Below are 26,144 nucleotides of genomic sequence, written 5' to 3'. Positions count from 1 at the left end.
GGGTGGAGGCTGTGGTGGGGGGCTGGCACGGGCTTTGCTGGCTCCGGGGAAGTGCTGCGCTCCCTGGCCCTGATGCAGGGGAGTGGACCACTTCCCCAGAGCCAGCGGAGCCCATGCCAGGCTCCAGCCCCAGCCTGTCCTTGTGCGCGGCCTTGAAAAGGCTGTGCGTGGCCACACTTTTAGTTATGTATGGCTGTGCATGTGCGCACCTTAGAGGGAACCTTGCCCTCAACCCCATTGACTGTGCAGATTTATAAAGCAAAATCCACATTATCAAGTTTCCTATGTTTTATTCCCTATCTTTGCTACTTTTTCCTTCCTCCTTCATCACTCAGGGTACAGTAGCAGAGAGGTTACGGTATCATTTTTGTTAATCCAGAAGTATATGTTCAAGCTTTGGTTTGGATTTGTGCCAAAGCCTGTCTCCAGTTGGTTGGATACCCAGTTTGTAAATGGGTACCTACTCATTCAGATGATGGGAGTCAAACGCAGCTTATTACAGTGTTCGCTACACCATTTCCTTGTTCACCATTACACACAGAAATTGGCATGCCTTATTCATACTTACTCATAATGGGCCATGTGAGTTTGAATGGATCTTTTCTGACCTTCATCGCAGTTTGACTCATTTGCCTCCCTATATTTCTAAATGTATCTTTTCACAGTTCCTCTTCGCTCCTTTTCTTTATTTTTAATAAAACCACTCTTTCCACGTTTTTCATTTCTATCTACAAACCAAACACCATAAAGTAAAAACTGTAAAGTATAAAAAAAATCATACAGACTTGTTGGAACTTAAGCCTTACTACATTTCATGGCTAAAAGTCACACCAATGAATGACAGTGTTACAATTTTTAATCCAAGATTATTTTTTTTTTGTTACAAGGACCAGTTTTGGTTCCTTGCATTTGTACATCATTGTTTTCCCTGTCTTTACAGCTCCATCACACTAATATATATGAGAAAAGTATTAGCTGGGGAAAAAAGGGGATTGATTTTGTCCACAACAGATCCCATGCCTACTACCTTGAACGCCTCTGCAATGACTTTCAAAAAACAGTCATCACTCACTTCAGCAGGTCAGTTGCATAGCACTGTCTATAGAGACAAAAAAGGGAAAGAATACATCGTATGGAGAGACGAAAGACATGCTCCCATTGGTCTGAGTTTTATCTGCACTAAGTTACTGAAGAATCCTTTCACATTCAAATTAATCACAAAACAGGCTCGAGAGGAACAAAAGCCTGAAAAAATTGAGCTGACATATTGCCTAGTTTGCAAGACTGGTATTTACAACAGGGGTTTTGTTTTAATTTTTACATACTAGTGAATGGTCTGATTGAAAACAAGTAAAAGACCATGTGAAAATCAAGCATTTCAACAGAATATGAAAATTTGGAACTAGAAAGTTGCTAGTTTTGCTGTCAGTGATAATTCTATAGTCTCACTCGCTGTCTTTATTTGATGTGTGGTTGTTAAGACAGTGACCAGTACTGCAAACCATACAACTGCATTGGGCTCTGTATTAAATTTAATGCCGGGAACTTTGGCGGTTACGAAAAAATGTTGAGTTGTTGTAAGAAGTACACTTGAAATGACTAAGATAACTGAAATGAATCTTAATTTGTTTGTGCATGCTCCTAATCTCTTAAAATAATCCAATCGTTCAGATATGTTTAAGAGCATAGCTTTCACCCTAGGTAACCTTCAGGTGTTTTTAATACATAGCGAAACTATTTTTTTGGCTTTGCTAGTCACTGTTAAGGAAAAAATATTCATTTAACTTTGACAAGCTGTGAGTATGTATTTTTTCCCGGGGTGGGAAAGTAAATCTGTTTAACTTAGAGCCTTTTTTTCTGCTTTTCTTCAATTAGGCTGATCAAGTCAAAAAAAATTCCAGATGTGTTGGATGCAAGGAGAAGAAAGCAAATACTCCAAATTCAGAGGGATGAAGAGATCCTAGAACATATCCAGCATTGCCAGGGACTGTGAGTTCAGCAATGGGCTGCTGCTTCTTTTATACACATCAGCACAAAACAAATGGAACATGGTTTGGTTAAAAGAGGAGTTAGGATAATTTACCTGACTGTAAAATTTTGCTGAGATTTTTCCTTTCATGTGAGAGGATATCACTTTGTTTTCTTTCTGGCTTTGTATGCATGTGAAAATCCTGAACAGGACATCTAAGTCTGGACAATAGTTGCTGGTTTTAATTTTTATTTTGTTTTACTTTTTCCAAAGAAACGGTTTGCTGGTAAGATTTTAGAACAAGTGCATTTTTCAATCTCAATTTTCTGGATTGAAATTCCAATTTCCATTTCCATTTTCACGCATCCCCATTTTCTGGATAAGACAGTGTACCAGATAATTGCTTGGGTAAAGTGAAAAATAAATGAAATCAGGTCCCAGGGAAAAGATGTCATCTCATCCTGCACTGAGACTTGTTGCAAAGGCTAAAAAACGGTGTCCAGCTTTGCCTGCCTTCCTCTCAGATTCAAGTAGAAGGGAGTGAAGTTTTTGGAAGCTTAGGTTATTTGCCCATGATCAACCATTTCTGAGAGAATATAATGGAGTAAAAATAATTTTATGCTTCAGATGGGTGAGGCCCAGGCTTTCTCTGACATTAAAATGTGCTATATTATTGTGAAATTTTATGCCCACATATTAATTTAGATAAACATTTGTTGTCTAGGATCAGCCCAGATTGCTGGTCATTATGTTAGTGTGTATTTTATTCCATGAGAAAGGTGGCAAATATTGCTTCCTGCAAGTCTCATTGTGTTATATGACCTATGAGTCAGACTCCATGCTAAACTCCTTGGTCACAGAAAATCAACATTCTTATAGTTCAGCTATCATAGATACAGTTACCTTGGGAACACAGTTGAAGCTGGTTACTGGTCCCTTTCCAGGTTGTCTGCTTCCATCTAATACCTTAATCTAGAATATACTGACTCCTAAATAAACATACCAGTTCCCAATCTACAGCAGAGTGCACAGTGTGCATGCATGGCAGATGTCAACACAAGTAATATATACTTAATAAACACAAGTAAATATACTTTCTTTCTGATGGAAAATTAGAAAGTGTCACTAAATACAATTTCCCTGTCAAATTCCAAGGGACAAAAATGAATAATGACATTTCTTGGAAATTAAAAAAAAATGCAACCAGCAGTATAGTTTGAGCATCCCTTCATCACTGGTTCTCCATGGGGCCAGCTTAATAACATGCTCCCTTAGGCTTCATGAATGGAAAACAGTATAGAGTTTGCAAAAATAATTTGGAACATTGGTCATCTAGTAGACAAATTAAATACTTACGTGTTAAAATTTCTGTTTCATGAATGGAGTGATGATGATAAAGTAGTTTGATTCAGTAGCATTCATTCAGACATAACTTAGTGAGATATTTGATAATCTAATTGAAGAATGGGTAGTTGTCTGAAGTTATGATTGACGAGCCTAGAAAAAAAACTATAGCTATATTAGATGTGTGGGGAAAATATGAAATAATGGGAAAACAATGCATACAAAATTGAGGAAAAGATTATTTCACTATCAGTAAGGTTGTGTCTTTAATTTACCACTTTATGTAAAAACAACAACTTTGGGACACAATGAGAATTTCAATACAGAAAATACATAAAAGTATGATGAGACTGAACTTCTGTTTCTCACAAAGAAAAAGTTTCTTCAAAGTTGGAAAATTTACTGCCTTGACTTTCTTTGCCCCTTCAGCTTGGTTTCCTTCTGTTTTCCAAATTACATGAGGGATTTGTGACACTAGCTTAAATTTTTAACACTGGCTTTTCATTCTTCCATGTCTTTACCTCTATGTCATATAGGATTAAATGTGTCATAGGAAGAGAAACTTTTCTGTGTCATGTGAAGAATCAGATTTTATCTTCAAACAGAAGATTAATTGTGTTGCATGGAGAGGCAGGAAGTGGAAAAAGTACTCTCATGGCAAAGGCAGCATCCTTAGCTCCTCATTGGATACCAGGGTAAGGATCACTCAGACCGATAGAAAACAGAAAATGTATATTGTTGACAGGAAGGAAGTTCTCTCTCTTCCCCTTGCTCACTAGAACAGGTAGCAGGTATCAGGCTCTTTGTATATGAAGCTTGGCTTAAGAATTCACTGTTAGGGTCCATATTAATGTAAAAGAAATTCCTTTCATAACATATCCAGGGGTTTTGAAAATTAAAATATTGGTGTGAGACACGTTTTGCCGTTTAACGTGCTTAAATAGATGTGGATTGGAGGTTGTATGAGTTTAATGAATGAGCAAATGACAGACCCGTTCAACTGTTGCTGAGTGAGAGCAACATAAAATCAGGCAGCCTAAGGGCTTTGGTGGAGAGACCTTAATGATATTGTCATTATGCCAAACAACCAGCTTAAGATCAAGAAGTAAGCTTTTGTGGAAAAACAGCATTTCTTTCTTTCACAGGGACCTCAGAGTCATAATCCGATTTATTGGTGTTACTGGTGAAAGCAGAAATGTCCGATTGGTTCTCTTAAGCCTTTGCTACCAGATTGCTGACATTTACCAGATCTCCGTAAACTTATCAGAGGTAACAAAAGTAAATCTCAGTTTTGCTTCAGTGGTGCAGTGATCAATGTTCTTTTCATAAGATTACAAATAGTATGGTGATTCTGCTACTAAGATAACCAGTTCAGTCAGGACACAGCATGGTTATAATTTAATATATTGTAGTACAGGGGTGGCCAATCTGCAGCATGAATGCCACAAGTGGCAAAGGCAGCCTCTGTATGTAGCAGACCAAGGAGGTGGCAGGAAGTATATGGGCAGATAGGGCAGGGAGCAGAAAGCAGAGCAGTGAATTGGGCAGAGAAAGGCGATCAGAGTGGCACTCAGGGGCAGGTGTGGGGCTAATTTGTGGGTTGGCCCCCCTGTTATAGTGTGTAATACCATTATGTGGGAGGCCTAAATTTTGTATACAACTATAAAGCACACTTAATTTTCACAATTCTCTTTTTAAAGTGATAATCCTATGTAGATGTGTATAATCCCATATAGATATAAAACATAACTAATTTAAACATATCATTTCATTTTTCCACTGCAGATATCTTTTATCTTTGGTTGCCAGTATGTAGTTACCTTTATTCCCTCAGCCTTTGAAAATGTACCAGCCTGGTCACAACAATATATTTTCCTATTGTTTCTTTAAACCTGTAACATGATGCAAGCAGGAAAGGGTATGGGGCAAGGTCTCAACTGGTAGCCATCAAGAAGTAGTGTGGCAGATCCTTATGTGTGTTGGTGTGGCAGTGCCAAAGATGTGGTTTACGTCGGGAACCGTATGATCCATTTGGCGCGGGGCCCCTTCCCTCAACTCGCTTGCCACAACTTGGTTTTGTGAATGAAAGGGAGGGGCTCAGTGGAGATCATCTTCCTGGGGGACCCCAGGGATGGTAGTACACACGGTCTTGACGTGATGTTCCTCAGGGCCCCACATCCCCTACACCCCGTCCACTTGCCAAACAAATGGGTGATGCTTGCATAGTTCAGCTGTGCCCCATCAACCCCTTTCATAAGGGAGACTGGCGTCAGTGCGGGTTCTGGTGGGCTAGCTCTGTTGTCACTACAGCTAGCATCTTTGCCTCGGATGCTGATGGGCTAGGCTTCTGTCAGCTGGCGTCCTCCTTGCCGCCTCTGGGCGGGATGCCTCTAAAGCTCTTTATCAAGTAGACCACTGGAAAGGCGGGGTGGAGAGGTGCTGGAACTGCCTCCTCCCTCCCAGCCTTCTACAGGGCCTCAGCTTTCTCTGGCTCTGGATGCCAGCACTGAGCCGGCTGCAGTTCTCGTGCCCACCACAGGAGCCTCACCACGCCGGGCGTGCTCCATGCCGGCGTGTTCCCTCTCCACTCCCCAGCCGGGTTCTGGTAGGGCTTTTAAATCTTCCCGCGGCGGTTGCTCCAGCAACTGTGATTGGCTCTGCTGTTCCCTGCCCAGGGAACAGCTGATTAAACAGCCGGCATAATGCTGGCTTGCGCAGCCACAGCCCCTCCTCCAGGTACAGCTGAGTCCCCAAACGTAAGTTTCCCTGGTAGAGGGGCTGCTTGTGTGGCTTGGGGCCTGTGGGGACTGCCCCCTCCCCTTTGGGAGCCTGTGAGGGCATCTTGCTGCCACGGTTGGAAACTGTCATAGCTCCATCCCTTGAGTGGCAGTTTACATGCACTGAGAATCCTGTTAACTCCAGGGATAATGCTGTTTATGCTTGTAACGGTTTTTTTTCAGCATTAAAAGAAAGTAACTCAGATTTTTTTTTTACCATGGGCATATGCCAAAAACTCCTATCATGTTAGTGAAAATGATGAGGAATCACACTTATGGAACAAAGAAAACTTTCTGAATCCTATAAAAATGCATTGACCAGAGACATCAAATTTCAAGTCTCCAAGTATATGTCAAGAATGAAAATGGTTTCTCAAGAGGATGTTCTCTTAAAAGAAATATAGCTTAACCAGTTCATTATATTGTATGTTAATGTCAAGAGGGTTATCTCACAAGCCCGGTCTGCACACCAAGCCGCCCCCTTGTTAATGAGCAAACTGCCTGTCTCTTTCACCTGCCATGCCTTGTTGTTCAATTGTTCAGTTATTAATAGGTAGGAGGCTGCCTTTTGCAGGCCCAGCTGTACCATCGGCCCTACATACATACTCCAACCTCCCTTTACACATGTCCTATGCCTCACAGATAACACACTCATTGACCTTGTTCTTGGCCACCAACCTGGTGCCACACACTGAGCCTTTATCTTCCTCAGCCTAGCACCAGTTTTCATCAGCCTTGTACCAGGCCTCCACCCTGGTGGCACACACTGGGTCTCATCCACGGCCTAGCACCTGGCCCTCAGTTTTCATCAGTCAGGTACTGGACCTCCACGCTGGTGGCACACACCAGGCCTCAACTTTCTCAGCCCAGCTTCAGGGCCCCAGTTTTCCTCAGCCATGGCCAATACTGTCCTGCACCTCCTTTCTCCAGGGGTTCCCAACTGCCACTTATTTGCAGGGCCTCTCAACTATGCCCCTCTCACATCGCCCCTCTCTCCAGGGACCCACAACTGCCACTCTCGTGCAGCCCTTCAGGTGCCCCTGTGCACCCTATTTTGCACCTCTGCCTCCACAATGAGGCACATACTGTGCCTGGCTCATCACATTGGCCTGCTCCTAGGGCATGGGGTCAAACACCCCCATAGGCTCAGGTGCCCTTCTTAGCATACCTGTCCTACTACACTGTCCTGCTTCTAGGGCATGTTAACACACCCACCTAAGGTGGGGGCAGGAGTTTAAGTACCCCTGCCCGTCTTACAATGGGGAGGTCCTCGGTCCTGGTATTTGAGTGGCCCTGCCCCACCACAGGCTGGACCACCAGGCCTCCCTATCCCAGCAAGGTGCAGTTTCAGGTCATGTCCAGGACCAATGAGGCCTCCTCCTTCCCCATAGCCTCACCCTTACCTCCAAGATGTTCCTGGAGCAGGGACTCAGCCAGATGTTGCCTCCACAGCTGCTACCACAAACTGCTCTCCTGTGTCCTTATAACTAAGCTCTGAAAATGGCCATCATCACCCCTTGGTCCAGCCCATAAAGTGACATTGCACTGAAGCTGCTCCATCACAGCGAATCAACACCAAGTGTTGTAAATAGAGATAGGCTTGGATGATTAGCTCTGATCTGGCTATTTGTCACTGAATTTTGAAGACATAACAGATTAGGTCTACCTCTACTTTTAAAAGCAACTGCATCTAAGTTTAAAATTAAAAATTGATTGTAATTAAAATTACTACATGATGGGACTATCTTGGTTTTTGTATTTTTTTTAAAGGCACACTTGCTAGAGCCTGTTATTTTCTGTGGTGTTCTGCTGTTTTATGACCAGCAGATGCAGCAGAAATTAACTACCTTGCTTTCCCTGGACAATCCTGAAAGCTTATCAAATGCAGAATTTCAGTGTTCTAACTTCAGTCAGAATTGGGCGGGTGAGGGACTTTCTGATTTCTAAAAATCTCATTATTGTACTTAGGGGGAGCATCTACATGTTCATTAATGTGCCATTATTACTTCGCATTAAGTTAGTACCTGTTGTATCTTTCAGTTAGCACCTGTTATTAGTCTACTGTACATTAAGTTAACACCTTTTGTTAAGTCACAGCAATAGTGCTTTAAATGGTGAAAAAAGCAACTTCTGGTTTGGTCGGGGGGGGGCCTCTGAGCCACCCTGCACTTTCCAGGCTAGACAGCAGGGAGCACTCCACAGCCTCCTGGGGCTTCTCCACTGGTCAGAAAAGTGCAGGGAGGCTCAGAGGCCCCTCTGATCAAACACTGCACTTCTGTCATGTTTAAGAACTCTGTCACCTTATAGTGCTATAAAAAGTGCTCTAAATTATAGCACTGTGAAATGTGCATGGAGCACTTCTGTACATACCCTTAGCAGCAAATTTGTGTTCAGATAGCTTACAGGATTTGGTCAAACATGTAATTTAGAGTAATAATGCCAACACAGATTGATAGGGTAATTTCATACTTGGTTATAAGTATGGAAGGCAAAAATAGTATTTAGCAAATAGGAAAAGACAATGTGGGTAAGAAAAGAGTCCTATAAAATTCATTGACTTTTAAAAAGATATCCCAAGTCCTTTTTATTTTGGGGCGGGGTGTGTTACTGATCATTCTGAATATCTTAAAGTTAGCATTGGAGCCAGGTAAAAGTATATATATACCCTTCTTTGAACTTAGATCTGCAGATCTGTTTTTTTGGGTTTTTGATGGAAAATTTTTGGGTACAACAATAATGAGAATCAGAGAAAACTCTAAAGTTAGGTACAGGTTTCCCTCGCTTTATATGAGTTCTGTATGTGTGAATTTCCTCTTATGCGATGACCCTTTATATACCAAAAATTCATTATATGCAAGGTAAATTCACCCTTATGAGACCGGTGTGATGGAAGCCCACAGTCAGCTGCTTTGTGCACTGCATTGTGGGAGAATTATACACAGCAAAATATAGTCTCCTTTATGGATCTGTGTTCCTCGTTCATTGTCTGCGACACATTTTTCTGTAGTTGCCATCCCCACTATAGTAACATTCGCCACTACCCTGTGCTTGTGTGTAATGTCTGCTGTTGGTGAGTACCAAAATTGTCTTGTAAAAGTTGTACAAATGGGTCTGGGGGTCAGTACAGTCAAGGTCTTGCGACATATCCCTATTTGTTACATTGTAAAGTGGGTTCCCTTTATGCAAATTTGAGTTATATGCTGTTTTCCAGAAACACATATACAGCATAAGTGAGGGAAACCTGTATCCTGTGTCAATGGCAGGCACTGACCAATTACAGCTAGTGAGATGCTTTACTCCTGCTCAGTAAAGCAGAAGAATACCAATATGCACTCAACCAGCTGCTGTTAGCAATTTGTACTGGCAATCCATTCTTCTGCTGAGGTTACAGTTGGAAGTATATCTGTTCCCTGCCATTACAATAGGGTGGATGGATTTAGCTGACACTATTTTATATTTAGTTCTAAAGCTGAGGCATATAACCATTGTTTAAGCAATGTAAAGAAACTCTGCTGCAACCAAGAATGTTATTGATGTGCTTGTGACATTCAGCTGATTCCGAAATGAAAAACAGTAATAGCTTAATTTGCAAATAGCAACAAAAAATTTCACATTTATCCTCCTTAAGTACTTTCAGTACTCAGAATTCATATGGCTGCTACTTCCAGCAGTTACTTAAAGTCACAGCATAATTCAGTGCAAGCTTCAGGGCAAAAGAAAATCTAGAGCTGCCAATTAAATTGAAAGCAAAGCCAAGAGTTGATAGTCCATAAAATATAGCATACTTAAAGTGATAAAAAATTGGTACAGCATGCCACTGCGTTCTCATTGAATTGACTCTTCCTTCTTTATGGTTACAAAGCAGCCTGTTCAAGCCAGCCTCGTGGATTGGGATACTATTGATCCACAAGTAACATTCTGTTCAAATCCTGCTTACTTTACTTACATATGTATTCCACTGACATTTTAACAGACATCTGAATCTCTTGGGTCCTAGCACTGTGGTAGCACAGTATTTGTATGCTAGACAGAAACTGAGGACTTTGTCCTCTTCCACATCTTTTGTATCTCTCCCAGTCAGGTCTCAGTACTTCCTACAAGAGCCAGATTTCTCAAGTGATCTCATTGTTACTGATGAACCAGCCCTCCTCAGACAAAAGTGGTCACAGAGACATCTGGGTTAGCCATAAAATGCACCAAGTACAATAGGACAAGTATTTTCACATGGCTAAAAATATCCTCTTTTTCAAATAAGGATTTTGAAGCATTGGTTCAGGAGTTTGCCTCATTGCTGGAATTCGCTACAAAGGATAAAGCACTTCTGATAAGTCTGGATGGTTTAAATGAGTTGTCTGAGGAATATGGAGCTGACCTATCCTGGATACCCACAAAACTACCTGAAAATGTATATTTTATGGTTTCTACATCCACAGAATCAAACTGCTCATGCTTAAAAACATTGAAGGTAAAACAGTGTTTGTCTATTAAGGAACACAATGTATGTTGATATTTAATATCTAGTTTCACTTTTTATTATTCATGTTCGAGTATTTTATTTATTAAGGGAATAATGAAATGTGGTTAGAATAATTTAGGACAAATATAACCAAATACACACAATTCAGAAAGAGTAAAAAATGTACATACTAACCCTCCAGAATGCAACCAAAAGCATTTCTGTCCATAATCCCCTCCCCACTAAATAAATAAATCCCCTAAGATATATCCCCTTTGATTTATTTTAAACATTGTGCTTGAAAATTATGGCTGTCATCTACCCGTGTGAATAATCTTTATTCAAGTGTTAGTCCATTGGTAACAGTGGAATCGTGCTTGTGAGGAAAGTCTCACAGAATCAAGTTCTTAACCTGTAAAGTTCTGAATTTGCAATGACCTGACCGTCTTCAGCTCCTATTGATTTGTATCCTGTTGCTGCAGTTGGAACTGTACAGCTGGATCTTCTGTCCGTGGAGGTTGGTTAGGCCACAGAGGTCTGCCAGCACAGATCTGACTGCAGGAAAAGAGTAGTATAACAGGTGAAACCCAGAGGTCTAGTTTTGTAGTCTGTTGTTCTATAATTTTTAAGTCCATGCATGTTTGATATTTGGTTAGTGAACTCAGTTGTTAAACAGGTAATTTATGACAGTTACAAAACAATTCTGCCATGTATTTTCATAGCTTGAAGCTCTGGACTATATTAGGAATACATGTGATTTAAAAAAATATTACAATGCCATGTTGATTTTACTATTATACTCTTAAAACATGTTCAGGATGGTACAGTGAACAAATCCTAGCAAGAAATAGAGTAAATATATAATACATCTATTGCATGCCATGTCAATACCTCAGTGCATATGCTGTGAATCAGGTTTGTCTTTGGTATTCTGGTTTGACTCGCAGTGGATGCATCTACATGAGGTGCTTACTGCACATAGCCTAATAACACTGTGCAGTAGAGTGTCATGGCAAAAACTGTGCTAATAACCTACTGTGCAGTGTTATTAGGCTAATGCACATCATTAAATAACCATGCGCAGGAAAAGAGTAGTTTTATTATGGTGGGGTATGCATTTTGTCTGAGAAATAAGTTTTAACATAACTACTTTTATAAAAATAAAAGCCTTCTTTGAGCATATCATGATTTTCCCTAATTTACTGAACACAAAATGTGACGTAACAAATACCAAGAGTCTTATTAGAAATGCATTGCAGGATTTTCAATGAATCTAGAAATATCAAAATATTACACATTTAGTTGAAATTTATTTTGGTGCTGAATTTTCCTCATTTACCAGTTCAGTGGGGATATGAGTATGTAAATTTAGGCAAGATTGTGCCTATTGTGAGAAGGTAGGGAAGCACTTAATTGTTTAAGGCAGTTTTTGGATAAGACACAACTACAGAAAACACACACACAATCCTTTTGGTTTCATTTTAAATTATTTTGTTTTTGCAGGAAATTGGAGTAGAACAGAATATTCTACAAATACCTTCTCTTACACCTACAGAAATAAATGATCTTATCACTTGCTGGTTGAAAAGAGATTGTCGAATACTCTCAACTTACCAGCAGCAACTCTTAATAGAGGCGTGTGTAGCCTGCCCACTACCACTCTATATGTTTTGTGCCTATAAAGAATCATTCTTGTGGACATCGTTTAGCCTAGAGGCAGATGTATATCTTCCTCCAGATCTATCTAAAATGTACTTGTGGTTACTGGCCAAAATGGAAAAAAACCATGGAGAGCAAGTCATCAAAAGAATGGCAGCCTACATCACTCTGTCAAAAAATGGTATAGCACTGGAAGAACTGCTTGATCTCTTGTCCCTGGATGAAACGGTAATGCAGGAAATAACAAAATATCAGAAGGTCTCCGTTTTAGCATTCCCCCAAGTGTTATGGATGAAAATTCAGCAAGATTTTGGGGAACATCTGGTAGAACAAAGGAGTGAGAACACTTACGTTTTCAGCTGGACTCATTCATTTCTGAAGCATATCTGTATGGAGCGATACCTGAAAACATGTGATTTGCAGCTGTCTTTGCATGCTGCTTTTGCAGATTACTACCTGGGACACAAGGCTCCCAAAATAAATGGTGAAATGACCACTTCCCAACCTCTGGCCTGGGTTTTGAAGAAGGAATCCAAAGTCAGTTATGTTTTCAACCTTCGCAAGCTTGTTGGAACTTCATATCACCTGATCAAATCCAATAATATTCCCATGTTGATAACAGAATGCCTGTTTAACTATGAGTTTCTTTTACATAAAGCATGTGCTTTATCAGTGATCAGCATAGAAGAGGATTTAAAAGCAGCTGCTAGTACTGAGAGGTGAGTTTACAATAGAACCTAAGAAGCACAATAATAATAGTAATAGATCTGGAAGTTAAATGAGACCTGAGCCTCCCTTCTTTATTCCCATGCACTACTCCAGCATTGTATGTATTGCCTCTGAACAGCAGCATAGTATTTTAGCATGGTCTATTCTCTTTCACTAACAATTATTTTATATATAAATGTCACCATCTACAACTAGGCCCTCAGGATATAAAATTCTGGTAAGTATTCTTATGCCCCATTCTCCTCCTGGGGCCAAGGTCTCCAGCTAAAGCACATCTGCCATCTACTTTGGTCATCAACTGTCTCAGTCAAAAAAACCTAATAAAACTCTCTTTAGATGAAAAAATTCTAAACGCACCTGTGTCTTTTTCTGAGTTTCCATGTAAAAACAATACATTATTTGATAGAGCATTTGTTTGTTTGTTTTATTTATCCCACAGGACATTACTTGACTTGAATCTGTTAAGTGAAACTCTCAAGTTATCCAAGAAAGTTTTACTAAAGGACCCATATCAGCTGGCTTCACAGCTTATAGGTCGTCTTCATCAAATTGTAGCTGCAGATAAACCAGTAGCACCAGGTACATACATACCACATTTATTTATTTATTTATAATAAATTCAATTTCTTGACCATGGCATTTGTACTTAGCATTCTCTGGCTCTGGATTTTAAAATGTTTTAATAAATAGTTGTGTTTTAAAAAGGAACTTAAACTATTAAAGGTTTGTTATTTTTGCCTTTAGGAATGGGAAGTAACTTTGAGTGAAACAATAAGAACATTGTTAAATGATTGAAACTAGCATATAGTAATAAACAATGTTCCCAATATTTATCTTCCATGCCCACATATCTGGAGCAGTCAGAGGGGGTGAAAACATTATCATTATTATAGAAGAACCTGTGAACTACTGGTTATTGGAAGATGTTAAGAAATTCAGTATAATGAAAGACTTGGTCATCTTCCATATTTTCTTGCACATAATCTGCACATTCCCCTCTCCCCCCTCCAAGAAAAGCAGCTGGGGAAAAATGGGGTGCACATTATATGCAAGGAAAAGGGATACCCATGGTTCTGGAGATTTGGTGAGGTGCGTGGGGAGGGGTGACTGTGACGGCATTAATCACTGTGTCCCTGCATTCCTGGACAGGAGGACTAATGCAACATGGAGGCACCCAGCCTCTGGGAGGTTTTAGGTGTTTAGGGAGGGCCTATTGGGAAGTTGGAGACTAAATCCACATCCCTAGCTGTCAGTGCTGGTAGAGTCAGCAGGAAAGTTGGTCTCTGAAAATACCGACATTGCTCTCCAAAGGACTATTTTAGAGTCAGAACAGAGTGTGAGATTCTTACATTTTGTATCTATATCCTATCTTCATGTTCCGTGGTTACTTTTTCTTGTACCATTTAACTCTCTTGTGTAATGAATCTTTTCATGGTTTTATTTATTTTACTGACTGCCTGAGGTGAAAGTGATTTTCAAAGCAATTGTTCACTTCAGGCTTGCCCCATTTACAATCCCCTATAATTCTGTACAAACCAGGGTAAGACCTCTAGTGCTATTGGAATTGCAAGGACTAGTCCAAGGGCACATGGAAGTAAGCTGTCCTGTGATAAGAAGTTGTACAAGGGGCAAATTTTAGTCTATTCCTTGTAGACAACCCTCAGAATAATGAAGAGTAGCTTGGAGCCCTGCGAGCAACCTAACAGTGCTTTGTCACAGTTGTGTCCAATGGTTTTTTTATTGAATAATCAGAAGTTTCAAGATACGAAGTATCAAATGTGCTCTTTTGTTCTTAACTAAGGTGATCCTAAAAAATACCCGCACTTGCCAGCTCTGCTATCTCAGTGCCAAAAGTCTTCCATCCCTGTTCTTGTGCCTTCAACAACTTGTCTTCTGGCCCCTGGTGGCCTCCTTTGTGAACTTCTGCCAGGTAGGTGGGAAAAATACTTCTGAAATGTTTTGTAAAGGGTTTGGGGTTAAATTCTTTAGTCCTTACTTAATAGCCTGACTTTGGCAGGAGGTTTGTCTGGTTAAGAACAGTAGAATCAGGACCCTCATTAGCAATCTGCCTCTTCTCTCCCAATTTAAGGAAAGAATCACATTGTTTAGTGAGTTATGACAATAAAATATTCAGCATTCCTAGATTTTGAAGCTTGTGAAAACTGACTGTTATTTTTATTTGCTGTTTGATAAAAAAAGATAACAAAACCGCCAGTTGTAAGGCAGTGCTCTACTTCTGCTGTGTGCCATCAGTGTCAGCAAATTCCTTTCTTGTGTTACTTGTTCAGATTAATTTGCCAGCAGTTCTGTTTTACGGCCAGCTGTTTGTTGAGCTTTTCAAAAACAGCTTAAAACCAAGGACAAAAGCCTTGGAGAAGATGAACAACTGAATATGAAAACTAGGCATGGGATTCTGAGTAGCATACCTCTCAATCTGCACAAAAATGGGTAGAAAGTGACAGATCTATACTAAGGGGAGACAAGAAATGATTATGCAGGAAACTTAGAATGCTGTGAAATTGGTTCTGACCATGACCTAAGTTTCATGATTCCTTATTTCTTGAGGTAAATAATTTTTAACAACAAAGGCTAACTGAATCTGTGTGGCATTGCTTCTCTACAGAACCAATTATCGGTTCTCACCCAGGGCTGTTGATTCCACTCCAGTGGCCTAACAAGTGGGCCTAACAGCACTCAGCTTCACAATGCCCAAGTCCCATAACAGATGCCTCCAACTCGTTTTATCTTGTGCTTAAAAGAAAAGATCCAAATTAGCATCTGACGGCTTTATCTGTTTAAAGTACAGAAAAAATTAGTCTCAAAGGTGCCACCTTGCCCTGCCTTCTGTCTGACTTCAGACTAACATGGCTAGCTTTACTGTTGCATTGTTGATATAAAATAATGAATTTATGGTGTCCCAGTTTTAACCTAGTCTCCTTTGTTAATTGTTCACAACTGTCTTACACTCAAAGTTCCTCCTGAGTTGAAGTTTTTTGGGGACTATGCGTGGTCTCTGACCAAAGCGGGAGTTCTTGTGAAAAAATTTTTAAAAAATAAAATCATTATTCCAGTCTGCAAAATGCACTCCTGGAGAAAGTACGCTTTCTCCACAACCTTTTCCCATTATTTTCCAATCAGAAGCTGTACCTTACTAGCTCAAAAGTGACTGACAACAGCAAGTTAAAAACCACATGATTATGTTGTAGATCATACCGAGTGCTAAGCAATAAGCCTGGTTTGAACACAGTTGCTTGAGTATTTCTGAAGTAAGGACAGTTTACATTTAAAATTGGAAGACAAAGAGAAAGAGAAGGAAAAAAGTTGCTTAGGAAAATCTGATGCAGATTGGAGAAAGACTAAGGTTATCTAAACTGTGAGCTTGCAACTGCTAGTATATGTGGATCTGTAGGTTGTTTCAGTTTGGTGGTTTTTATCCACTTGACATTATATTTATATTTTGTATTAAGTGAAAAATACATAATACTAATAATAATATGAAGAGAAGGCCAAATTTAATACATATTTTAGGTTTACCTCTACATTTCCTGAATTCTGAGCAATTGATTTCTCTATTATAAAGTATTGAATTAATTATAGTGTTCCTGTCTAGAATATATTATGGTAGAAACCCTTGAGGAAACCTGAAAAAAGACAGAAATATCAATCTCATCAAGACTAAATGTACTGGAAGCAGACAGTAATATGTAATTACAAAAAGTGACCAAATTTAATTTGGACTATTACGTAAGTCATTTAGAATTTGCACTTCCATGAACTCCTAGGTCATATGGACAAGATCACAGCAGTTGCAGAAACCCAGAAGGATCTCATGGTTGTTACAGCATCTCAGGATGGCACTCTGAAATACTGGGATTTGAACACTGGTAAAGCCACCTTCACTTTGCGTGGGGCTGGGAAGAACATTGACTCTATTACTGTGTGCCAAGAAAATAGGCTGGTTGCAGTGACTGAAAACAACTCCCTTAAAATCTGGGATCTTTCCCTGGGAAAAGTGATCTATAAAGCTGATGGTTTTCCAGACACTCCAATACTGACATCTGCAATGAATGGGCAATTCCTTTTGGTCTTTTTTGATGGAAGCCTGCGAGTCAAGGTGAGATTTGTTTTTTTAATGTTCTCTGAACGAATGATAAGGACAACTAGGTTTTCAGTAACAGAACAGGCATTTTACAGAAGTATTTATTCATATAATAACAAATAGCCTTAACCATTTAAAATAGCATATCAGTGAGGTGAGTGCATGCATACATTTTATGCTCTTTTAATTGGCTCAAAATAAAAAGATCACCTGAACATTAAAATGGGTGAATTATAATTTTTAAAGAGTATCCAAATATATATTAAACTTAGACGTGTGACTGAGTGCTAATATGTATCCTGGAATGGGAGGATGACAGCATTTTAAGAAGACACACTGGAGCTCCTGTAAAAACTTGTTGGCATTCTGAATAGTTGTACTATTTTTTCAGGACATACATGTCAGCAGACAATATGAATGTGGTGCTGAAAACGTGTACACATAATTAGAACTTATGCTGCCCTGCAAGCACTGGGCTATGTACCTTTTTCAAGTTACAAATATAAGCATAAAGTGATGTGGAAAGGAAAGATGGGTGGAGAGAGAGCTAGATAATATTAATGTAATGGGAAAACCTGTAAAACACAGTAATTCAGAAAAATACATTTGAGATGAGCAGTGTTCTGTGCTGGTAGGTTTTTCTGAACAAGTACCTTGTAGGCTCAGGTAAATATTAGAATACTTAGTATTATTATGGCACTTTTCATCCTTGATGCACTGTAAACTCATTAGTCAATTAATCTCTCCTATCCCTATTAAGTAGGAGAAACTAAGACAGAGAGGTTAAGTGACTTACCCAGACAGCAGCTATATATACTTCCTATCACAACTGTGGTCATAGGGAAACAGTTAGCTGAACAGACCTTCAAAATTTGTCATAGAACTCAATGTTGTTGCATATGATAATGTGCCAATTCTCACTTCAGAATAATTATTCTTCCAGGCCAATAACCTATGTAACTGTGGCCACTGACAGATACCTTAGAGGAAAGTGCAGAAACCCCCCCAGATTCCCTCCTCCACTCCCTGACTTCCCTTGCCCCTCCCAACTCAAAATGATTTGCTCATGGGATACTATTCTTCTTAAACATCTTCAGCTAATAGTTACCCTGTGTCCTGAAGAATGAGACTTTAATAACTCTCATTAATATTTAATCCCATCTAATAGAATCTTTTGGATGGTCTCCATTTTTCAATATTTCAGGGAGGCTGATGTTTCTTTATTTAGTTTAACAATTAATCCAATTAAAACCCCCAGTTTAAAGATAGAGTGAGTAGATCTTCTCAGACTATTTCTACCCAAAGAAGATTTTCAGTGGTAACGTGTCAGTGGAAAATAACCCACCAGAAAAGGAGACTAACTAGTTGATGTTAAATTAATAATTATGATGTTCAGTGTCCTGAACAATTGCTGAAATGTACTGCAGGGTTTTTAATGACTGGAAAATGAAGAGGAGAAAACCGTAGCCTTTTGGGAGGAAGGTTAACCCAAATCCAAGATGACTTTGAATTAAAGATGCCCCCCAATAATTAGGTGCTATACATGGAAAATTATAAATTGTTGATAATTTTCCATGTATAGCATCTAATTATTGCAGGATCATATTAAATGTGTTCCTTTAGCTTCTGCAACATGGGAAGCATCAGCAGTGGGGGCAAATGGCAGGGAGAACAGTAGTGGGGGGATAGGTAGTAAGATGCAAGTGGTGTGAGGGGACAGGCAGTCTGACCCCCAACACTGTGCCCCCCATCACCACTAGCCCCCTATTTGTGCCCCTGCACCTGTCCCCTGCCTCTCCCCCATCACTTGCCCCCCTGCCCACTCCCAGATCTGTGCTGGTACCTGCTCCCTGACCCACACCAGTGGCTCCTGACCCACCACAGCTACTGCTAACTCCAAAACTGTTGATCCCAGGCAACAGTGGTAGTTCTGGCTCCAGCCAGGACCCCAGACCCTGGGCCCCTGTTGGAACTGGAGCTGGCCCCTGTCCCTGCCACAAGCCATACTCTAATCCAAGTTGAGGCTTTTTCCCCACCTTGAATGGGGAAAAGAAAACCTTGATCTGGAGTACAGAGGTGCTCAAACTGTGGTCTGCAAGCTGCATTCAGGTGGTCCGCAGAAAGGTGACCTAAGGCGAAAGCTGAGAAACACTACACCCAACTTCCCAGAACTTTGCTCAAAAAAACAGGCACATCTATTGCATTAGAAAGGTAAGACTACTGATATTAAAATATGAGTTGTGTGCTTTGATTTGTAGAACAAAAAAAAGTTTAAGTGGTCCACCAGGGCCCTCGACAATTTTCAAGTGGTCCATGAAAAAAAGGTTTGAGAACCACTGATATGGTATATATGAACTTCTCTGAGCTGCCATATTAGTTTTAAATAAACTAATTTGTGATCCTCTTTCTCTCTGGATTTTGTGTATTTCTTTCCCCTCCTCTCTCAATTACTTCTGGCAGTTTCTCACTTTGTGTTTCTTCCCATTTTGTTTCAGTTTCTGCCTATTTACTGTTTGAAGCTCTTTCTTCTTGACTGTTGCAAGCATCTAATTTTTCTCCTTTACTTCTTCCCTATCTCCTCAAATAACGTCACTTGCTTCAGATATTGTTCTAAGGCCCAAAAAAGGGAAGCACAGGAAGGAGGGTGATAAGCAAGGGCAGCTATGTCCATGAACCTGTACATTAAATTACTATCTGGTTCTAGGTGTTTGATTTGACTGATTCATGCCAGCTGCTCCATGAAGCACACATTTTTGCAGAAGATGATGCCCCTGTACACAAGGATCACTCCATACTGGTATCAAAGAATTCAGTGAAAGACTATGTCCTCTGTGCTTACAGGTTAGTAGAAACTGTTTTACCACAGGTCCATAAACAAAGGAAGTCCCTCTTCAAATTCAGCTGTCCTGCCCAGCCTTTCTATCACTGCAGTTCTGCTTCAGTCCTGTCTGCTTCTGTTTTCCTTAGACTTGTATTGTCATTAAACAGTCTGCACTGTAATTGGGCATTAAGCTAAAAGGAATCTGTTGTAGTTATGACCTCTCTCATTGTACCTTCCCTTCCCCTAACACAAATATAACTTGAAATTGGCAAATTGTCTGTGTGAGAAAATATATGTTCTTTTGGTTTATAGTTTCATAATTTCATAGATGTTTGGGTCGGAAGGGACCTATTAGATCATCAAGTCTGACCCCCTGCCCTGGGCAGGAATGAGTACTGGGGTCAGATGACCTCAGCCAGATTTATGTCCAATCTCCTTTTAAACACTTCTCTGGAAAGGGACAGCACCACCTCCCTTGGAAGCTTATTCCATATTTTGGCAACCCTCACTGTAAAGAATTTTTTCCTGATGTCCAATCTGAATTTGCTCTCTTCCAGTTTGTGGCCATTATTTCTAGTTACCCCGACAGGCGCCCTGGTAAACATTGTGTCCCCTATTTCTTGCTGCCCTCCCCTCCCCCCAGTGAGTTTGTAGGTGGCCACAAGATCCCCTCTCAGCCTCCTCTTGTGGAGGCTGAAGAGGTTCAGGTCTTCCAATCAGTCCACATAGGGTTTTTTCTGTAGGCCTTTAACCAGATGAGTGGCCCTCCTCTGAACCCTCTCCAGGCCATCCACATCCCTCCCGAAGTGTGGCGCCCAAAACTGGATGCAGTACTCCAGCAGCGGCCTGACCAATGCTGCATAGTAGGGAAGTATCACCTCCCTAGACCTGTCTGCAATGCCCCTACTTATGCAAGAAAGGGTGCGGTTAGCTTTACTTATTACCTTATCACACTGGTGACTCATGTTCATTTTGGAGTTGACTTCAACTCCGAGATCCCTTTCCGCAGTTGTGCTACTTAGAGTGGTACCTCCCAGGCTGTAGGAGTGTTGATGATTCTTCCTCCCCAGGTGCAACACAGGACACTTACCCTAATTAAACTGCATCCTATTCTGTTCGGCCCATTTCTCCAGCCTATCCAAATCAGCCTAGATTCACGCCCTGCTGTCTAGTTTGTGTACCTCCCCCCATAGTTTGGTGTCGTCAGCAGACTTGGACAGGGTGCTTTCTACTCCCCCTTCCAAGTCACTAATGAAGATATTGAATAGTACCGGTCCCAGGCCAGAGCCTTGGGGGACTCCGCTGCCCACGTTACTCCAGGTTGAAAATGACCCATCCACCACCACTCTCTGGGTGCATCCCCCAAGCCGATTTTCTACCCACTGGACTGTATAATAATCTACATTGCTGTGTTTAATAGCACAGTGTGTTCATCAAACACATGTGGTAACACAAATATAAAATACAGACTCACAAATATTTGGTCAGATTGAATACCAAACTGAAAACTAGGAAAAGAGCTCATGCTTCTGAGAAGTAAATTTGTGCTTACGCAGCACAGCAGTGTTTTGGCCAATCAGAAGTTTCATAGCTAATTTCACTGTATGTAAATATTTTGTTCATTGAAAAATGATAGGCTTTCTAAGGAAATAAGGTAAAGCCATACCAATATTTCTCAGTATATTGCTCTAAAATATAACTGTAGTGAAACACAAATAGCACAGCACAGAATAAGGCAGTAAAGCTGTAGTTATGGCATTTTGACAGGGTTACTCTTATGGGTTGTATATGAAATCTAATGAATCGTAGAAAATTTAGAGGGTCATCTAGTCTAACCCTCTTCTCAAGGCCAAATTACCCCTGTCAAAACTATCCCAGTCAATTGTTTGTCTAACATGCTCTTAGAAACTTCCAAGGATAGAAATTCTATAACCTCTCTAAGTGATCTGTCGCAATGCATTAACTGATACCTAATGAAAAAGTAGTTCCTAATAGCCAACCTAAATTTCCCTCGTTGCAATTTAAAACTGTTACTTATCCTTTGAGGCTACAAAAAATAGTCTATCTCTATCCTCTTTATAAATGCCTTTTGAGGATTTGAAGCATGTTATCAAATTTCTTTTCAATCTTCTTTTTCTAGACTATCCCAGTTCTTCCAGCCTCTTCTCATACGTCATGTTTTCTAGACCTCTGATCACTTTTTTCCTTGCATTCTGCTGGACCTTTTCCAATCTGTTTATGTCTGTCTTGAAGTATTGTGCCCAAAACTCAGCACAGTACTCAAAGTAAGACTTCACCAGTTGTGAGTCATTTCCCTTGACTTGCAGGCAGCACTCCTGTTAATACAATCCAGTAATACAATCTAGTATGCTATTGAGTGTTTTGCAGCAAGAGCACATTATTGATTCACATTCAGCTTTCTGTCCACTTTAACCCCTAGATTCTTATTCCCCAGTTTGTATTTGTGTATTTAATTGTTGTGTCCAAAGTGTAGGGCAGCATTTACAGGGTTTGCTTTTTGTGGGTTTGGCTTCTGTCTGTGGACTTGTTGGCACTGAATTTATGACCCAGATACCTTGTTCTGAGCAGACCCAAACCCTCAGACTGACCATGACTTCTCCATTTGATAACAGGCAAATTTCATTGACAGTGATAGCAAATAAGAATAATGCAGGCAAGGCAAGCAGAGTCTATATATACCAGTCCCAGAGCTGTCACAGAGGGAAGATATGTCTGGCCAGTAATCAAGCTTCACCTTGAGGTTCTCTCTTGAATATCAGATGTCAGCAGCCTGGAGAGCGAGGGCCAAGGCCCATTCCCATAGTGGGGTGGGTAAGATGTTTTGGTGGTGCGTCCTTTGTTCATGGTCGCCTTGGATTCCCTTCTTGGGGCCTTATGCTGCTCTGAAATCCCTCTGTTTGTATTCTTTATCTCCCTTTGATGACTCTTCATTCCTCAGCATCATTGATATGTTTCCCTGTGGTCTTAATACAGTCTACATTTTGTTCTGTCAGCTTATTCCTTGTTTCACAAACCCATCACATGCACACATCTTAATTTGCTTATTTACTGGTTTCTCCTAATTTGGTCCATCCACCAAAGCTGGAAATCCCAAGGGCTCTGCAGTTGGGCATTGTGACCTGGCACCAATGCTGCAGAAACCCTTATCTCTGTTTGGGTACACTGTTCATATTATGGAACAGTGTGGTACATGTCTTCAGTTTCCCAACCAGTGTGTCTTCTGGCTTCAGACACGGTGGGCCTTGAAGGAAACTGTCCCAAACAGGCTTTTTGAAACCAATTCACCCTTGCTGTTCCCCTGACCATCGTTCTAATGAATATCTACTTTACCTACAAGTCAGTTCCTAAAAGTAAACCTCTAAATACCATTTTCTAGCCATCATACTGTGCTTAGTGGTTTGGCAAAGTGAGAATGGTGACATAGAATCTCTAGTTTCATTTGTTCTTCTCTTGACAGGAGTGGAAAAGAAGCTATGGTGTTCAGTGCCAAAAAGGGACAGGTGACTGCTAAACTGACAAGTCAAGAACCAGGAGTTGCAGTTGAAGGAGTAGCCATAACTAAGGAATACTTCCTTGTCATATTCAGGTAGAGGTTGTGTAGAAAATAGCATTCTTCAATATTTTGCAATATTTTTCATAGTGGATGTGGTACCTTTTCATTTATATCTTGCTTGCTGCCTTTGTAAAATACCTTTCTGATGGGATTAGTATCCAGTCTTGGTTTAGTATTTATTTTAAACTAGTTTCTGTACATCTCCTTCATTTTCTGTAGATGCCCCTTCATGGGACAGCGGGATATTGTTCATATAGAACTCTTCAGTGTTGGTACCTTTGTCTACACTCACACACTGAAGGGTTGCTGCAGTGACTTTATTTCCACCTACTTTATTAATCACCTGGGGTCCCATCTTGTGGCATTCAGCTGTATCCCAAACACCAGCACCACTGAGATAATAGTATGGAATCTGGAATCTGAAGAGCATAAGCATCTGGCCAAATTACCTTCAGTCCCTGTTGGTGGTGAGTGACTCCACTTCTGTTGAGCCTTGTTATTGTGAAATGGGTTTGACTGAATTATGTAGGAATTATGTAAAACAGAAACCTTACACTTTCAGTTCTATCCTTAGTCCCTACTACTGCATTGCATTATTATACATATAAGATTTTCACAATGTTGTTATAGGCCAGTGCCAGTGGTCACCAGTCGGTTGATCGGGATTGACTGGTGGGTCCCAGAGCCTCTTGAAGTCAATCCTTGGCTGCCAGGGCTGAACACATGTGCACCACCCCCTGACAAGTCCAGCAGGTCAGTCAGTTGGGGAGGTAAGGGGCAGAGGCCCAGGGGGACATGCAGTGGGACTCGGGACACAAAACCCAGCCCCCAGCAGCAGCTGGGATGGGGCAGGGGATGGAGCCACTCACGGCTCATCTGGGGGAGGGGGCCACACAGCCCAGGAAAGCACTGAGGGGGGCACATGCCTCCAGTTCTGCCCACAGGGTGGGGTGGGGCAGGCTGAGGCTGGGGCCAGGGCAGTGCCGGGCTGTTTCTGGCCGAGCTGTGCTCAAGCTGGGTGAGCTGTGCTCAAGCTGCAGCAGCAGCACTGGGAATAGGGCCACAGGGGGCAGTAGCCCCCTCAATAACCACTCCCAGCGCTGCCACCAAGCATAATGCAGGCCAAGTCCAGTGGGAACAGCACAGCCTCCCCTGCCCCCTGAGGACATGGGGCCCAGTGGCTGGCAGACGTGGGGGATGGCGGGCTGCAGCTGCAGCTTGGAAGGCTGCACCAGGCTGTTCTCGCCAGGCCTGCACTCAGTACACGTCAGCAGCGCTGGGAGAGGGGTTGGGGGGGAGCTACAGCCCCTCTGTGGCCCCACTTCCAGTGCTGCCACCACAGCCGCCCGGCCTGAGTGCAGCCCAGCTGGGAACAGCTTGGCGTTGCCCCAGCCCTAACCCACCCTGCCCCACCCCATGTGCAGATCTGGGGGCACACACAACCCCATGTCCTCCTGGGCTGCATGCCCCCCCACCCCGGATGAGCCGCTCATGGCTCTGTACCCCTCCCTGCCCTGGCTGTGCAGGGCCTGCCCCTGCCTCACCACTGTTGGGGGTGGGGGGCGGCAGATTGAGGCTCCAGCAGTAAGGGAGTGAGGCTAGGGCTGGGGCCTCAATATGTCTCATCCCCCATGGCCCTTTCCCTTCCCCCCTCTCCTCTCCCCTGCCCACAGTCTTACCTGCTGAGGGGGGGGAGGTAGATCTTCGGTTCCTTTTAAATTCCAAAAGTGATCTGTGACCTAAAAAGGTTGGAGACCACTGTTATAAGCTTTTTCTGTTAGAATCCATGGTGGTTTTATACCTGTTAGAAAGTATGTCAACAAAGATGGCAATATGAAATGTTCTATGGCAAGATGATTAGAGAATAATCTAAGATCCAAATCCTATTTCACATCTTGGACACTCTGAGTGGTACTCAGGCAGCTAACTACAATCCTATTCCTAAGTCTCTGAAATACCATTAATGCAATAGGTTAGTGCAAAAGGTGGGTGGTTTGTCCTTTTTCTTGCTGCTTTGAGTAATTTATTCTTAGGAATGACATAAAGGTGGGTTAGAAAGTTGATCCATGATTGTTTTTGTAGGCACTTATGCAGGATGGAATAGGTTTGCCTTTAAAAACCTGAATACTTGTTATATACCTTAAGGGTAAAATAGGATTTGGATCTAACTGCTCAAAACTAAATCATGTAATGAAAGGGGACATTTTATAAGTGCATCTCCACCCTTGTCACAAGTAGAGGAGAAGCCTGGATCAAAATTTTGGAGCTAAATACTTCCAAGCTTTGAAATGTTTGGACTGGGATTCAAATTTCATGACTGGCCCTTATCTCCAACATGTGCCAAATCTCAACAACTCCAGACTGAGAAAATCCAGATCTGAATGTCATACTTCGTTAAATTCAGGCATCTTGTAGTCTCAGCATTTCGATAACATTAATGTTGTTATTACTGAAGATCTAAGTTTGAGCTTTTTTAGAACTTCTACAACTTAAAACAATAACTGCTTCTCTCTTGTGTTCACCTTAGCTTCTCTGCATAGTAAATCAACAGACAGCTGCCAATAAGCTACATGCCAAAGGTTTTTCATAGATTTCATAGATTTGGGCTGGAAGGGACCCCGGAGGATCATCGAGTCCAGCCCCTGACCCCAGGGGCAGGAAGTCAGCAGGGATCATAGGATCCCAGCAAGATAAGCATCCAAATGTGTCTTGAAGG

General features: G+C 41.4%; 1 protein-coding gene across 1 annotated transcript in view; it reads left to right on the top strand.

The window, feature by feature from the left end:
* Positions 1–11,871: 11,871 nt before the first annotated feature.
* The window catches only part of LOC109309784 (NACHT domain- and WD repeat-containing protein 1-like), a 17,804-nt gene continuing 3,531 nt past the window's right edge, over positions 11,872–26,144 (top strand). Inside the window, exons 1-7 of the mRNA XM_019534664.1 lie at positions 11,872–12,924; positions 13,374–13,513; positions 14,736–14,864; positions 16,717–17,048; positions 19,738–19,874; positions 23,333–23,461; positions 23,648–23,895. Of these exons, the coding sequence (XP_019390209.1) occupies positions 12,212–12,924; positions 13,374–13,513; positions 14,736–14,864; positions 16,717–17,048; positions 19,738–19,874; positions 23,333–23,461; positions 23,648–23,895 (1,828 nt within the window). The 5' untranslated portion in view covers positions 11,872–12,211. The remainder of the gene's footprint in view (positions 12,925–13,373; positions 13,514–14,735; positions 14,865–16,716; positions 17,049–19,737; positions 19,875–23,332; positions 23,462–23,647; positions 23,896–26,144) is intronic.

Source organism: Crocodylus porosus, unplaced genomic scaffold, assembly GCF_001723895.1.
Source record: "Crocodylus porosus isolate Cpor-Errol unplaced genomic scaffold, CroPor_comp1, whole genome shotgun sequence".
NCBI lineage: Eukaryota > Metazoa > Chordata > Crocodylia > Crocodylidae > Crocodylus > Crocodylus porosus.
This window is presented reverse-complemented; position numbering and strand designations above follow the sequence as displayed.